At 50.8% G+C, this 15,676-nt stretch overlaps 1 protein-coding gene across 3 annotated transcripts in view; it reads left to right on the top strand.

Annotated features, from left to right (window-relative positions):
• Positions 1-6,344, top strand: part of AKAP1 (A-kinase anchoring protein 1) — a 30,150-nt gene extending 23,806 nt beyond the window's left edge. For all 3 annotated transcript variants that reach the window (XM_006216416.4, XM_072940159.1, XM_072940158.1), the window contains exons 6-11: positions 1,285-1,462; positions 2,558-2,708; positions 3,128-3,195; positions 4,597-4,670; positions 4,886-4,948; positions 5,340-6,344. In XM_006216416.4, the coding sequence (XP_006216478.2) occupies positions 1,285-1,462; positions 2,558-2,708; positions 3,128-3,195; positions 4,597-4,670; positions 4,886-4,948; positions 5,340-5,414 (609 nt within the window). In that variant the 3' untranslated portion in view covers positions 5,415-6,344. The remainder of the gene's footprint in view (positions 1-1,284; positions 1,463-2,557; positions 2,709-3,127; positions 3,196-4,596; positions 4,671-4,885; positions 4,949-5,339) is intronic.
• The last annotated feature ends 9,332 nt before the right edge of the window (positions 6,345-15,676 follow it).

Below are 15,676 nucleotides of genomic sequence, written 5' to 3' on the forward strand. Positions count from 1 at the left end.
GTGCTTGGCAGGAGGTGGAGCTGACATCTTGGGCCTGTGTGTGCCGGGGCTGCGGGGTCTCTCGCCCACATCCTGCTGTGTTGTGTGCCTCCAGCCCAGTTTGAGCCTCGTCCACTGGGAGTGGAATTTTGTGTGCAGTACTGAAAGCATTTCACACGTCAGGTGCGTGTGCTGCTCCAAGGAGATGGCCTTGTTTTGTTATGGTTGGCCCTTTGGTTCTGCATCTTCCTTCCTCCAGAGACCCTGTGCTTTGGGGGAAGCGGTGCATGTCCTCTTCCTTTCCTGTGGGTCTTTGGGAGTGGCCTGAACCCCAGTCAGTGCTCCACTTCTGAATTAGTTTCCCCCACGAGGCTGGGCCCCAGACCCACTCTTTATGTGTAGATAATTGGGTGATTGATGTGGCTTCCTCCCTTCCCGTGCGCTCTGTGCTGGGCGGCTGGCTGGGACTGGAGGCACCACTCGGCCTGCAGCACTAGGGGGCCTGGAGGGGGTGGGCCAGGACTCTCAGCCAGAGGCTCTTTTTGTGGCCACCTGGCCTGGAGGTGGAGTCAATACGCTACTGTGTCTAGAGCGTCTAGATGTTGCCTTAGTCCCAGAGAAACTAGTGTCTTCAGAACAGTTCTTTAGAGACCAATCTTGGCGTCTTCTAGGGCCTTTAATGTGGGCCTGGCACTGAGCAAACCTGCATTCCAAATCCCAGAGTGGGAATGAGTTGGGAGGATGTCTGTGGAGCATAGAGAAGAGCAAATGACTCAGACTGGGCTGACTTTGACAGTGGACCTGACCTGAGGCCACTGCTGGCTGGTAGGAAGGCAGGGGAGAGACGCCGTCAAACCTTAGCTCCTGGGGTCAGCTGCAGGTCCGAAGGAGCTATCTACTTCTTATTCTTGTTCTCAGTGGCCACCTCATTCCTCTTTGCCTTTGCTGGTTCTTAACAGACTCTCCACAAGAGGTGGGGGAGGGGAGCTCTGCCCAGGCCAGTGGGAGACGGGACCCTACATCCAGAGCCATTCCTGGGAGCCTCCCTGCCCAGCCCTGAGCTGAGGCTGCCTCTAGCGGTTACTTGTGGTATTACAGGGCAAGGGCCATGCTGGTGCCAAGCACTTTCCACGGCTAAAATGGGTCTCCTTGAACCTCTGCCATCTGGGTGCCATGTCGCTTTGGGTTGTCGTGCCTTTTTCAAAGATGTGCCAGTTCAGAGACTTGCCCTGGGGCCTCTGGACTTATCCTAGACTCATCCCAGAAGGGTTGCTGCAATGGCCACTGCCCCTCCCCTTCCTGCAGCTCATGCTCCCAGATGGCATCACTGTGGAGGTGATCGTGGTCAACCAGGTCAACGCCGGGCACCTGTTCGTGCAGCAGCACACGCACCCGACCTTCCATGCGCTGCGCAGCCTGGACCAGCAGATGTACCTCTGCTATTCTCAGCCAGGAATCCCCACTCTGCCCACCCCAGTGGAAAGTAAGTGCTGCCTGGGGGGTCGGGGGGCCTGGACTCTGGCCAGGCTGGGGGAGAAGTTTTGGGGGTTCCCTGCTATTCTGCCCTCGGTCTTGACTAGGAGGAGGCTGTTCTGGGGCCCTTCACAGGAGCGGCATCCCTGAGTTCTTGCCGTTGGCATGGAGTGTGCTGGGCTGAGTCTTCTGGCCAGGCCTGCTACTGGGTTGGGTCATCTCTAGTCGACAGATGAGAAAACTAAGACTCTGAAGTCAGTGACTTGCCCAGGTGGTCCCTGCACGGGACGTGTATTGGGAACCCAGCTGCACTCCGAGCCTGCCCTCTGTTGCTGTTTTTTTTTGTTGCCCTGGTTAGCAGGAATTGAATGTTGGAAGATCTCTCTTACCCACCCTGTCAGGGACTCCTAATCTGGAGCCCTCAGTGGGCTTCAAGCCATTAGGAAAACCCTTGAAATTTCTGTTGCATTTTTGTATGGTTTTTGTTTTGGAGGAAAAAGGATTTTGTCACATTCTTTGATGTTACTGGAGGCCAGGAGGTGACTGCACCAGGGGCTGCCTTTAAGGGTCAGGACACAGTGTGGCCAGCTGTGTCACAGGCCCCCACCCCTGCTGCCCCCGGGTGGGGTTGGTGACACTTGGGGCACTTGCTTTCTGGCCTGGCTGGCTGCCCCAGGCATTAGTGCTCTCTGTGCCTTCCTGAAGCAAAGGCCAGAAGAAGTGGGGTTTAGGCCTGGGCAGCTCTTCTGATCTGCCCTGGATCTGCGCTGTCGTGGGCCAGAGCAGGTCCTAGCAACCAGCCCCTGAGAGCTGCTGCACTGGGAGGTTCTTAATGCTTTCTGGGACTTTCGGTTAAGAATGTAAGGCAAGTGCTGGTCCAGTCCCTGAATTTTGGAGTTTACTTGGTTTATTCCAATTCACCTGTGTCCACGTCTGCTTCAGTAAGTCTCAGTGGAAACAGGTCTAGATGAATCCTTTTTGGTCTGGGCAGCGCACACGCGAGGCTGTCCAGGGCCTTCCCGGGGTCAGTCTTGGGCTCTGGGGAGCGCTTGCTGGTCCCCTGCCCAGGCCGGGTGTTTGCACATGCTGTCTTCCCGCCCTGCAGTAACGGTCATCTGCGCTGCCCCTGGCGTGGACGGTGCCTGGTGGCGAGCCCAAGTGGTGGCCTCCTACGAGGAGACCAATGAAGTCGAGATTCGCTACGTTGACTACGGGGGATACAAGAGAGTGAAGGTCGACGTGCTCCGGCAGATCCGGTGCGTGGAGGCAGGGGCTGTGATTTCTGCAGAGCTGGCTCGGTCCTGCACGACCTGGGACGTGGGTTACTTGTTCCCTGCTGCTGACTACTCTGTTTTAGCAGAGTATGATGTAGACAGACTCCACGCTTGTCTCAGCCAGACGGAGCCAGAAAGGCCTGTCGGGGGGGAGCATTCCCGATGGTGTCCTTTGGCAAAAGGGAGGCAGGCTTCTCTTTGGGAGCTGGATGGGAGAAGCACCCCTGAGGCCGGGCTGGTGCAGGGCGGGGCCTGCGTCCGGGCGCACCGGGAGCTGTGGGCCTCGGCGGCGGGGCTTCACCCTGGGTGACAGAGGTCACGGCGTTACCAGAAGGTGAGCACCAGCCCGGAGCAAGTCAGCCTTACAGTCTGTTCAGCTTGTGCCTCTCTCGCCTTCCTAGGTCTGACTTTGTGACCCTGCCGTTCCAGGGAGCAGAGGTCCTTCTTGACAGTGTGATGCCCCTGTCAGGTAACAGGAGGGGCCTCTGGCTTGGGGGGGGGTGCAGGCAGTGGTTGAAAGTAGGTCTTTCTGAGACCCTGGTTCTCACCTGCAGGACGTAAGCAAACCCAGGTTGCTGCCACTCTGTTTCTGGTTGAATAGGTCTGGGCTGAGGCCTGAGGACTTGCATTTGTAATAAGTTCTCTGGTGATGCCAGTGCCGCTGGTCTGTGGACCACCCTCTCAGGTCCACTGCTCCAGACTTTACCCAGCCTCCAGCTTGGAGAGGCCTCCTACACAGCACCTTCCAGAACGCAGTCGAGGCCCAGAGTCCTCGCTCACGGGCTGAGGGCGGGCCTTGCGGCCCCTGGCTCTGCTCAGCTGTGCTTGGGCCCCTGGGGCTCTGTGGGGACCACACCGACACTCACCTGGGTGGCGTCTCAGACTGTGATCCCATCGCTGGGGTGGGGGGGCGGGGAGGGGACTGGCGTGTGACCCTGAGCAAGCTGCTTAGCTCCAGCCTCCCTGCTCCCATCTTGGAAAATGGGCCAGCACCTGTCCTTCAGGGCGGCCGAGGCAGTCACAGTGGCCCAGGAACGGGCTGAGGATGGCGGTCAGCCAGCGGCTGTTTATGGCCGGTACTCAGGAGTGGTTGGAGGTTGCAGTCCTTCAGTCCATTCTCCTCCCGCCCCAGGTTTGCTCTCTGACCTTGTTCTTGTTCGACTAAAGCCCAGGGACGCTTCAGAAACGCCTTAGTCCAGCCGGAGTCACACTGGCCAGAACCTGGACACGGGCTTCGTTCTGTTTTCCTTCACTGCCCGGGCCCGGCCTCCCTCCGCAGCCTGTCCAGGCCCAGCTGAAGTGTCTTATGAAGGCCCTCCTTTGTAAGACGCTCCCGGACCTTAATACTGCCTCTCCCGTCCTTGCCACCTCTTGCCTTGGGTGTGTCTTTGCACACGACTTGTGTAGTCTGACGAGGAGTGCCGCCCGCTTGGTCACTGCCCGAGTTGGGCTGCGTGGCCTTCTGCTTGGATCTGAATTCCACCTTCACCACTCGGGGGGCTGGTTGACGTTTGGCCATCCACCTGTGTCCCCGTGTCCTCACCTGTAAAGTGAGGACAACACCTGCCATCTCATGGTGTTACTGACCCAGTGTGAGACCCCACACAACATGCTCAGCCCAGTTGGCCCCCAGATTGGTGGTGGTGGTGGTGGTATTTCCATTGAAGGCAGAGTTCCTGTCCCCCAGTGGCTGGCAGGCAGCAGGCACCCGAGTGTATCCACTTGGAGTCACAGGGAGGCCTCCCCACATAGAGCTCTTCAGTCCATGGCAGCGAGTGAAGTGTTCCACTTGGGAAACACCTGCAAGTTACGGGATCGATGAGAGCATCTGGCCTCAGTGAGAGTCTAAGTGCTGCTTTTCCTTCTAAAGATGATGACCACTTCTCACCTGAAGCGGACGCGGCGATGAGCGAGATGACAGGAAACACCGCGCTGCTGGCCCAGGTGTGCGGCGGCGGGGAGGGTGGCAGGCGGGGCGGGCCGACGAGCCTCCCCCCACCCGCAGTGCCTCCCAGCCTCGCTTAACTATCTGGGCTTCTCGGGAACCGACCTTTCAGCGCCTGCTTCCCTGTGGCTCGCATCTGGGTTGGCCAGCGGTCTTTAAGGAGAGATGCGTGGGGTAGTTTGTAAACATGGTGGGCTGTTTTGTTTTTTCTCAGGTGACGAGTTACAGTCCAACTGGCCTTCCTCTGATTCAGCTATGGAGTGTGATTGGAGATGAGGTAAGTTCTGTTCTTTTCCTTCCAATGTCCAGAGAGGCTTTTGGTGGCCACAGTTGGGGGCGGTGATGCAAGTGCCATCCGGTGGGTAGAGGCCAGAGATGCTGCTAAACAGCGTACTGTGCACATGAGAGTCCCCAGCACAGGCTGTCCCGGACCTTATCCATGTGGGTTTTCTCTTTGATCTCATGGCACTAAAGCTTATATTCTGCAGCGTATTGAAAAGCCTGTCTGCATGCCAACAGATCCTGTAAGTAAATCCCCTGTTGGCCCAGAAAGCGAGCCATGCCCACACCCCATTACTCGTGGCACTGTCGCCCGCAGTGGTGGCCTGGGGCTGCAAGAGGGGGAGCCTGCACCGGTGCCAAGCTCTCAAGGGAACTTTCTCTCCTAGGTGGTGTTGATAAACAGGTCGCTGGTGGAGCGAGGACTCGCTCAGTGGGTGGACAGCTACTACTCAAGCCTCTGACCGTCCCCACGTCACTTCTGAAGTCTTTTTTGCACTGTTGAAGTTGGGCTTGGCACTCAAGGCAGGCTTTACATCAGAATTACAAACATTGTCCTCCCCCAGAAAGTCCTTTCTTTTCCATACTGTAGTCATGTCAGGATGTTTCATCTCCGAGACAAGGAAGGAACCGTGGGTTCTTTTCAAAGCTATAGGATGGTGTGAAACAAGCCAGTTGCTTAACCTGGTTCCAGGCTGTTTAGAAGGAAAAAAAAAAAATAGAAGAAAAACTGTCAACACTAAGGTGTCCTGTTCCCCACCCCACCCCTCCCTTCTTCCTGCTTCCTTCCTACTTCACCCAAACCCGAACCCGAACCCGAACCACCGGAGCAGATGGGCCAAGGGACGTGTGTGTCGTTCGCTTTGGGGAGGATTTCTTTTACTTTCAGAATCTTTCTTCAGGGAGCAAGACATGAACTGACTTAATTGGTATCGATCCCTTGTACAGCTTACGACTGAATTTATGACCTTTAACCTTTTTTTGTAAACTCCATCTAGGTCTCCTGAAGGCAGACTTTTTAATGCAGATGTAAATACAAAGCAGTCATACCTCTGGCCTCGGGCAGTGGGGGAGGGGAACTGTCATCTTGCCAAGCCTGGTTGTAATTTGTAACCATTTTCTATTTGTGCAAACTCTGTAAATATGTTTAAAGAATGTAATATTTTGTACAAGATACACTGGAGAACAAAGGGAACTCATGAATTTTCCATATCCCATGTCACCTTGAGCCGAAGTTACTCCTGCAGGGGACTGCTGCCCGGCCCAGCTCCTGGGCTGCGGGCTCCCGCAGCCTCCTGCGGACGGACAGGGTGACTGGACGGTATAGTTTATGATCCGGGGATTTTTTTTTTCTGTACAAATTTGTTTAAAAAAAAAGCAGCTCATTGAATTACCTTGCAGTGGTGTGTGTTTGATTATTTTTTAGACTGAGTTCATTCAGCATTGTGCAATTTAAGTAACTTAAACTCATAAACTTACATAAATCTCGAATTGTATACACCATAGTTTGGAGTCCATTTTTTCCATGGTCAAAAGGTTGGGGTGCGAGGAAGGGGCGTTGTCAGTACGGTGGGCTGTTGGGTCCCACCTGCGTTAGGAGACCCGGAGCTCTGAAGACCGTGTAGCCGGAAATTTCCTCCTGGCTTTTCTCTCTTAATGCCCCACAAGGCGGCAGCCAAACCTCTGGCTTCCTCCAGTGAGTGTCCCCAGTAGCCAGGCCTGAGTTTAAAGCACTGGTTCCCCAAACTCCAGGTGCATTCATCATGAATCTACGGAGTTAGTTATTTACTGTACCGTAGTGCTAAGAATGATAGAAAAATTACATTTACATGTGAGAGCAGAGCTGTCTTGATTTGATGGCCCCTCTTAAAGGTAGGCTCAGGCCTTGGTGCCCCTTGGCTTACTCACCCCTGGGGGGTCTCTAGAGAGCTGAGGGAGCCCGAGGGTCCTCCACACTGAAGGCATCCTCCTACAGACCCGCAGCCACGCTCCCTGGCTGTGGGTACCAAGTGGTTAAAATAAAAGCCTTGGTTCCCCCCACCTGTAGGATCAGATACTGGTGGTAATGAAGTGGAAGGGGAAAGTCCCCTGCTGGTACAGAGCCTGGACCACAGCTGTCTCTCATGCAGTCTTAGCTGCCAACAGCCCTGAGTCCCAGCCGTAATTAGGTGTGACTTTGGCCAAGTAGAGGTATACTCAGGGCCAAAGCTTTTTTCCGTACAGCTTTCATCACTGGAATAGGAAAGGATGCGTGGAGCCCTCATGCTACTTTGGGGAGAGCCCACAAAGCCTGGTGTACAGGTTTGGCCTCTGTCTTTAGGAGCCGGGGAGGGGTTTTGATGGAACCCCATGATTCTGGGGCAGGGAGGAAGGAGGGGGGTGGGGTGCACAAGCAGAGGCCAAAGCCAGGGTGGTCCAGCTAGAAAGGCTTCCTCTGGGCTCTTGGGGTGATAAGTGATGGGGTCAGAATCCTTGGATAAAGCCCCCAGGATTGGGGGAGGGGAGGCCATGGGGATGAGTATGTGCGCTGCCCTTTGTTTTGGGCCTTAGGCCTTCGGGGTTTGGGATTGGAAGGAAAGTGAGTTGGAAGTGGTGGGGGACGTGTACTCTGAATAAACAGATTGCTGTGGGCCTTGGATTAATTTCCAGAATTCTGAAAATTGATTTTTGACCATTTTGCTGGTAATCTCGGTGCTTTTACGGAGGAGTGGATTTACGAGTTTATGGAGTTCCTTGCTCTGCTGTGCCAGACTCTGGCCCTCTGGGCGAGGACATTCTTGACATGACCTTTGAATTACTTGGGGGCCATCCAGGGGCCAGCTTCAGTGTGAAATTAAACTCTGGAGAGAGATGTGGTGATCTGCCTGGAGTGCAAGAGTGGCAGGATGCTGAGCACAGGAATTAGAGCATCCGGCCTGGTCCCACTGCAGGTGTTTGTGTCCAGTGTATTCCCCTCGCTGGTCCTTGGGGTCCTGCTGGGCCAGTCCCAGTAGGATGTCAGCGTGGAGCCTGGGTTCCGAGATTGCTGCTGTACTTTGTACAGCTTAGAGGTGGCACCTAACCATTGCAGGCTTAAGAGAAAACAAGGTTGAGCTGGAGTTACAGAGAACTTCCTGACAGATGCCACGCTGTTTCACAGGTAATACTTGGTCCTCATGACAACCCAGCGAGGCAGGGTCTGATCCTGGACACAGAAAAGGGTGACCAGATGGTGGTTTGCAGGTGGAGCAGAGCTGAGACTCAAAGCCGGGTTCTCAACCACGGCTCCTCTGTGTGCCATGTGACGCGATTATGCCTCATTCCATGTCCCTAAACAAGCACCATGGTGGTTAACTGACCAGCCTGTGGGGAAGTTTCAGAACTTAGACTTGGGAAAACACTGATGAAACAAGGACAATCATTTTGCTTATTTGAAAAATTAAACAAATCAAGGAGAAACCTGTAGCATCTAGGCCAAAGAGTGAACATTTTAGTTCTGCGAGGATCTACAAGGAAAAGTCTCCCTGAGCAAGGGTCATCGTAAAGGGTGTGGACAAAAGTTGAAAACCAGGTCTGTTTCTAGGCCAGTGTGTCCAATAGAAACACAGTGTAATCTACATGTGTAGTTAAAATTTCCTAGGAGCCTCAAAAGGAAAAACATGAAAATAATCGTTTATTTAACCCATTATTTCAACATGTAATGGATATTAGAAATACCAAGATATTTTAGTGTTTTCATACTAAGTCTTTGGAATCTCATGTGAATATTTCACACTTCCACCCTGTCTGTCCAGACTAACCGCCCCAGGTGGCAGGTGCCAGGTGGCTGCCAGGCTGGACAGCACAGGACTCGACAATTCCATCGGTCACCATCTCACCAACACTAACAGCCTCCTGTCTATGTTCTTAAAAAGTTGTGGGTTCTTTTGCACGTTTATTTTTCCAAATGAACCATAGAATGGTTTTGGGGGGAGGGGATCATGGAAAATGTTCTGCCACATTTGAAAAAAAAAAACACATTATTGATTTGGTATAAAGTTTTATGTAATTTACTAAATCCAGCTTGTAAATTATTCAGATCTGTTGATTTTCTTTTTTGCTGTCTCCCTCCACCCTGCCTTTTTTTTTTTTTTTGGTCCATACTATCTGTCCATTTCTAAGGAAAGTACATTAAAGGGTCGTTATATGTATTGGTATTACCGTATTTTCCTGTTTTCCCTTGACTTTAGCTTCTTTTTATATGTTTTGGTTGCATGTTGCTCAGTTTTAAAAAGCTCATGAATGGTATTTTTTTTCATCAGTGTGAAACATCTCTGGTAACCTCTTTGGTGCTTTTTGTTTCAAATGCTCTATCTGTCACTTTACAGGAGGCAGGTGGTCTGTACACAGCACATTGCTAGAATTTTGTCTGTATGTGTGAAATCTGGAGTCAGCAGGTGAATTTAACTTATTGTTTGTGATTACTGTTTCAATTTAGTTCATTTTCCTATTGTTTTCTAATTGGTTCTTTTTTTTTTTTTGCCTTCATCATTATTCTCTTGATCGAAATTTTTCCCTGCAGTCAGTTTAACATTCAGCGTCTTGATTCTGTGTTATCAGTGGATTTCAGTTTCCCTCTGAACAAGAAGAAACTCGGCAGAACATCAGATTTCCACCCTTATTCTTACAAGTGCACGTGTATGGACGTTCTCTGTCTCCTGGGCTTTGCTGGAATCACCCAGAATACAGCTTCAGAATTACAAACTTCCCACACATGCTTCTGTCTCAAGAATCTTGAAATGGTGACATTGAACTTCCGTCACGTTATCACAGAAGATTTTGGCTGACGCCCTCTTGGGAGCTTCATTGCTCAGCTGTGTCTTATGTACCTGTTCCCGAGTTCTTTACTTTGATTCACTTTTCTCTGCTGTATTTCTTTTGAGTTTTTTTGTTTGTTTGTTTTCAGAACATGTATGAATTCTTGCATCTGAACGCGGCTTCCCGTCCTGACACACCAGCGGTGGTCAGGCTGAGCCTCTCTGCTATAGTGGACATCTCCTTGCCCCAAAGTCCGTGTTCCCTCCCCTCTCTGTGCAGTAGGATGGCATTCTACCACTCTTGTGCTCGGGCATGGTCAGCGGAAAGCAGGTTGAGGTGGCCTTTGTCCCAAGGCAGACAAAAAGCCCACGTGTGACTCACTGGCCCGCTCCCTCTGGCCCAGGAGAGACTGGTCCACGTGCCTGGGTCCCGGCGTGAAGATGGAGTAGAACAGAGACGGGGGTGTGGTGTACAAAGGTCTTTCATGAGTCACTGAAGTCTGGGGGTTACACACGGCCTGTCCTAACTTATCCTGACCAACAGCATCCTTCTGGGTCCCCGACTTCCCTCTGAGGACTCAGAGCTCTGGCCATGGGCTTGTGGCAAGTTCCTTGCCCTGCCTGCCCCACCACAAGCCCCATCTGTAAAATGGGCGAATTAGATGAGCACGGAGGTACTCACCAGGTTTGACTTTAGACTGATCTGCAAGCCTTCCTGAAGACTCCTTTAATGCGGTGGGCTTATTTTGTATTTTTCTTAATTGAGTTGTAACACTGATTTCAGACAAAATAGACTTTAAAACAAAGGCCATAAAGAAAGATAAAGAAGAACATTTTACAATGATTAAAGGAGTAATACAAGATGAAGATATTACACTTGTTAATATCCAGTGTAGGAGCACCTAAATACATAGAGCAACTACTAACAGATATAAAGGGAATGTCATTATTTTGTATTTTTTGCAAAGCAAATTATCTAGGTGAGATATTGGCTGTTTGTTGCTAAAAACAAGCCCAGCTGACATCTGGTGGGGACAGACGGCGTTTGAAAAGCCACTTCCAGGTGGCCACCTCCTGCCCCGAACTGGGATGGACCTTCCCCGGCCTCCCTGGCTTGGGGACAGGCAGGAGCTCTGCCTACCCCACTGATCTCTTCCTCTCCACTGAGCACCTGCTGTATGCCAAGCATCCTGCATGGGGGCTGCTACAAGGATGGGACCACTCTGGCCCTTTAGGGAGCGTCTCTGCTTGGGGAGGTGGGTACGGTGATGTCTGTGCAGAGGGTGATTCCCTGTGGGATCCTGGCAACCACTGGTGAGGTGGGAGCCTGCGGCTCAGACCCAGCAGAGCCACGCTTGAACCTGGACCTTCCAGATCCAGTCTGCTTTTCCCTGCTCATGGTGCCTCTGCTCTCCGCGGAGCCAAAGGAGCCACGTCGACAAAGATGAGTGAGGCCAATGTTCCTGGTACGCTGGGAGGGCTCCCGGCAGGCGGTGGGCTCCACCAGGCTCCACTGAAGGGAGAGAAGGCGAGGAGCAGGGGACAGGGATGAGGACTGTCCTGCTGAGGTGGGGGGTGGGTGGTGTCCTGCGGGTCTGGCTCACAGGCACTTGGAAAGGGAGATGGTAAAAGTGACAGCAGGCACGTCTCACGGGAGGCCGTCTGCAAATACGTCATGCATGGAAGCCCCATCTCTGTTTTGTTTTTTTTTTAATAGGTGATGGACACACACAATACATGATGCCAAAGATAAGATAACAGTGAGAGACCACCTCTTTTCCTGTCCCCCAGACACACACATTTCCTCTCCAGGGAGACTATTCTTAGGTTCTCAGGTTGCTACCCAGCACACATGAATGACAGTGTAACGTAAACCACAGTCACAAACCAGGCATGCGTTTGGAAACAGTTTCATTCACACAGAGCAACAGCCGTTGTTTACATACTGTCTAGAGCTGCATTTGTGCTACAGCCGTGCAGCTGAGTACCTGCAACAGAGACAGCCCTCCAAATACTCAGTCCTTTACAGAAAAAATTGGCTGACCATCTCCCTGCCCCCCAACTATAAACACTTGTGCATTTGTCCCCCAATTTCAAAATCAAACTTAAATGCAGCCTTAATATGTCCTGCCTCTTCCAACCACAAATTCTTCAAACTTTGAAAATTACGGAATCTTCAGTTTCCTTGAGCTTCTCTGTAGGGGCAGCTCTGTGTCGTAGATGCCTGCCTGCTGGAGGCCTTGTTGTTAGTCGGGTGATGGAGCCAGAGCCTGGGCTGGAGCAGGAAGACCTTCATTCAGGAAGCAAAGTGTGGTCCGTGTGCCCGTACCGCTGGCAGCACCTGGAACAGACTCTCAGCCCCCGCCGCTGACCGGCATCTTCATCTCAAGGCTCCCTGTGACTGGTGTGCACATTAGGGTTTAAGAAGCACCGATCTGGGGCATTCATGTCCAACCCTGGCTGCATATTGGATTTGCTTCTAAAACTACCCATGCCTGGGACCCATTCTCAGAGATGCAGATCTAATCAATCTGGGCTGCAGCCTGAGTATTGAGATACATTTTTTAAAATGATTACCTTTGGAGTATAACATATACACATTTGTGCATAAGGTACACAAATCTTGAGTGTAGAATGTGATGCATTTTTATGTATAACTACTCCTTGGGTATCCAATGAAGAAAGAGGAGTATTTCCCGGAGCTTCTCTCATGCTGTTTTCTGGTCAGTGACACTGTCCCCCACCCACGTGACCACCATTCTTTTATCAGCCTAAGATTAGTTTCAACCATTCTGGAACTTCATCTGAATGGAGTCATCCAGTAGGTACACTGGCATCTTGCCGCTTCCACTCACTACGATGTCTGAGAGGGGACGTGCTTCAGAAGTTGTATTCCTCTGCATGAACACGCTATAATTTAGGGACCCATTCTTTGGTTGATGTTCATTTGGGTTTCCAGTTTTAGGCTGTAATGAATAGAGTTGCTATGGGTCACTCCTGTGTTCTCAGTGGCTGTGTCTGTTCATTTCTCTTGGGCCTGCCTCTGGGAGGAGGCATGCTGGGCCATGGCGCGGGAGTAAGTTTAGCTCCAGCAGTTATCTGCATACTGGGATTTTAAAAAGCTCACCAGGTGACTCTGAGGTCCTGCTATTGAATTCTTCCAACTGCTGTCCTGTCAGTTTCCCCAGCCCCCTTCCCATAAAACCCTAATGCATTTCTGTTGCTTGCCACCAGCGAGCCCTGTCCAAACGGGCTTGTAGCTCCAGCCCAACTCCCACCCCACCCCTGAATCCATTTCAGGGTTTAAATCTCTCCCCATCATCCTGTTGATTGGATACCAGCCTCAGCCCAGTATCTCCCTGCCGGAGCCTGCAATTCCAGCAGCAACCCGGCTCAGACTCATGACCCAATTCTTCCTCCTGGGTCCTCTGGGCCCTCTGCACGTGGACATGGTAGTGGTTGTGGTTAATTTACAACATCCTGTCTTGAGAGCACTCACATTGGGTTGACACGAGGCTGAATGGGCATAAAGCATGTAAAACACTTATCCTGGGGACTGGTGGGAAGCGCTCGACATATGATGCCTAAATGCAGATAATAGAACATTTCCAAACATCACTCAAAGTTTTAATGGACTGCGTGGCATCGAGGGCTGCACTGTCCAATATGGTAGCTGCTGGCCACGTGCAGCTATCAAATTCTTGACAGGTGACTTACCCAAACTGAGATGTGTTGTAAAATATACACTTTATGGGCAAAATGATTATGTGTCAAAGTAATATTTCGGATATAGTGGGTTAAGGAAAACACAGTCACACCTGTTTCTTTGTACGTTTTAAAGGTGACTAGTGGATATGTGATGGTCTCTCATGTGGCTCACAGACTTCCGTTGGACAGCACTGTGCAGAGGAACATCATTAAAAGGGGTTGCCCTTTCAAAGTGTTTCTCAAACCGGGCTCTTTCCATCTGCTTGAGTTTACCTGGAGTGACTGTTGAAAATGCGAAGTGCCAGCCTCTACCCAGAAACTCTTAAGAATGGGCCTGGGAATCCGCAGTTTTCACTAACCCCTCCTTGCCACCCTCACCCCTCCAGCTACATTCCTGCCTCTTAAATTTGAGCTCCACCGCTCCCAGAACTTGGGGCAATTTGATTTTCCTCTTCTAAAAGGTATGCTCCCTTGCTTCGGACTGTGAAAAGGTGGAACTCATTTCCTTCTTTGACTTGGGGGCCAGGAAGGGTTGAGACCGTTTGGGGTTACATTAGGGTTTAATTGTTGTGTAAACTGGGTGGGTGTTTCACTGTCTGCCAGTGTGTCACAGTTGTCGTGACTTGAGTTAGAAGAATCTGGGGGACAAACACCAAAGTCTGTTTGAGTTTCTGGTTTCAAAAGACTTGTCCTCCAGTCTTAATTCTGCCTTGGGGTTGTTTGGGGGATGAAAAGAAATCATTTAACTTCAATAAAAAGCTCGCCTTTAGACAACAAATGAACTTATTTACAAAGCAGAAACAGACTCACAAACATAGAGAGCAAACTTATGGTTACCAGGGGGTAAAGAGGGTGGAAAGGGATAAGTCAGGAGTTTGAAATTTGCACCTGCTGGGGAGTGATGGAAATGCTAGCTGTCTTGTTTATGGTGGTGGTTTCATTGGTGTATACATATCTAGCAAAGTTCATCAGATGGTACAAATCTGAAATATGAGTAGTTTACTGTACAAGAATTACACCACAATAAAAGTGTGAAAAAAGTTCGCCTTTAAAAAGTAGAGATAACAAAGGAGAATGCATTCCACACAAGTCGTGGATTTCTTGGGTGATTTTCAGGGTCTCACAAATCACCGAGCGCAGATTGCTGCCACTGTGGTCTCGGACCACTAGATGGCGCCACAGCACAAGTTTTTGGAAGTGTTCCCTTCCTCTATCAACGGATTTCCGAGAACAGCGATTTTCAAAGTCCGGTCTCAGTCTCCGAATTTATTAGAAATGCACATTCTCAGGCTCTACGCCCCAGATCTGCTGACTCAGGATCGGTTTAACATGCCATCCAGGTGGTTCTGATTCACCCTTAAGTTTGAGAACCGCCGCGCTAGGTCTACCTCGGGGCCCTCGTGTCTGTGTGCGTGGAAGTGATGGGGTCTACAGAGAGCTTGCTGGGGAGGGATGGGTGGTGGGATGGGGAAGGCTGGGGAGCGGAGAGTGAAGGTCGCTGGTGCAGGGACAACTCCAAATTGTTCCAGTTGCCCGTATTTGGACAGGTCTCATTCAAACTGGGGAGCAGTTAAGGAACGAGACTGGGTGGCAATTTTATATTTTCCTTTTTAGGTAAGGCGTGCCAAATGGTGTCAGCTGGAAGGAGGGAAAGGGGAGAGGTCACTGGGGAACCCCTACTTTAGATGAAAGTCCCTGGACCAGGAGCAGAAATACAGAGGCTGGCCAGCCTGTGTCTCCACTGTGGTCATTTATTTCCTCCTGTTCTGAAATTTCACCAAAGCAGCCACAGTGTTAATGGACTAAAATCTTGCTACCCTCCCAAGACAATCCAGGAAGATAGATGCTCAGAAATCAGAAAGAACCTTGAGACTAGGTGGAAAAATTACTAGTGAATTAAAACCTTATTTCTATCTTTTCAATCCTATCTATGTCCTAAGGGGGAGGCCAGCGCCAGAATGAATTCATATCTTTTTTTTTTCTTTGACACAGACAAAAACTCCTTTTGCAGGTGGCTCGTGAGCCTTCAAAGGGGCAATGCATCATGCAAATAATTTTTTTCTGCTGTGACGTGTACAGTTTAGTTTGATTTATTTTTGATGTCAGAAACAAAATGGAAAGTTAACGCTTTAAAAATGAGCGTGGCTGGCTGAATAAATAAATAATACGCTCTTGGCCAGAACCTGCCAGTGCCTCCTTAATTGCCCATTGATTCTTTAATTCCCTGCACTTTAACATCTACG

This window comes from Vicugna pacos, chromosome 16, assembly GCF_048564905.1.
Source record: "Vicugna pacos chromosome 16, VicPac4, whole genome shotgun sequence".
Classification (NCBI taxonomy): domain Eukaryota; kingdom Metazoa; phylum Chordata; class Mammalia; order Artiodactyla; family Camelidae; genus Vicugna; species Vicugna pacos.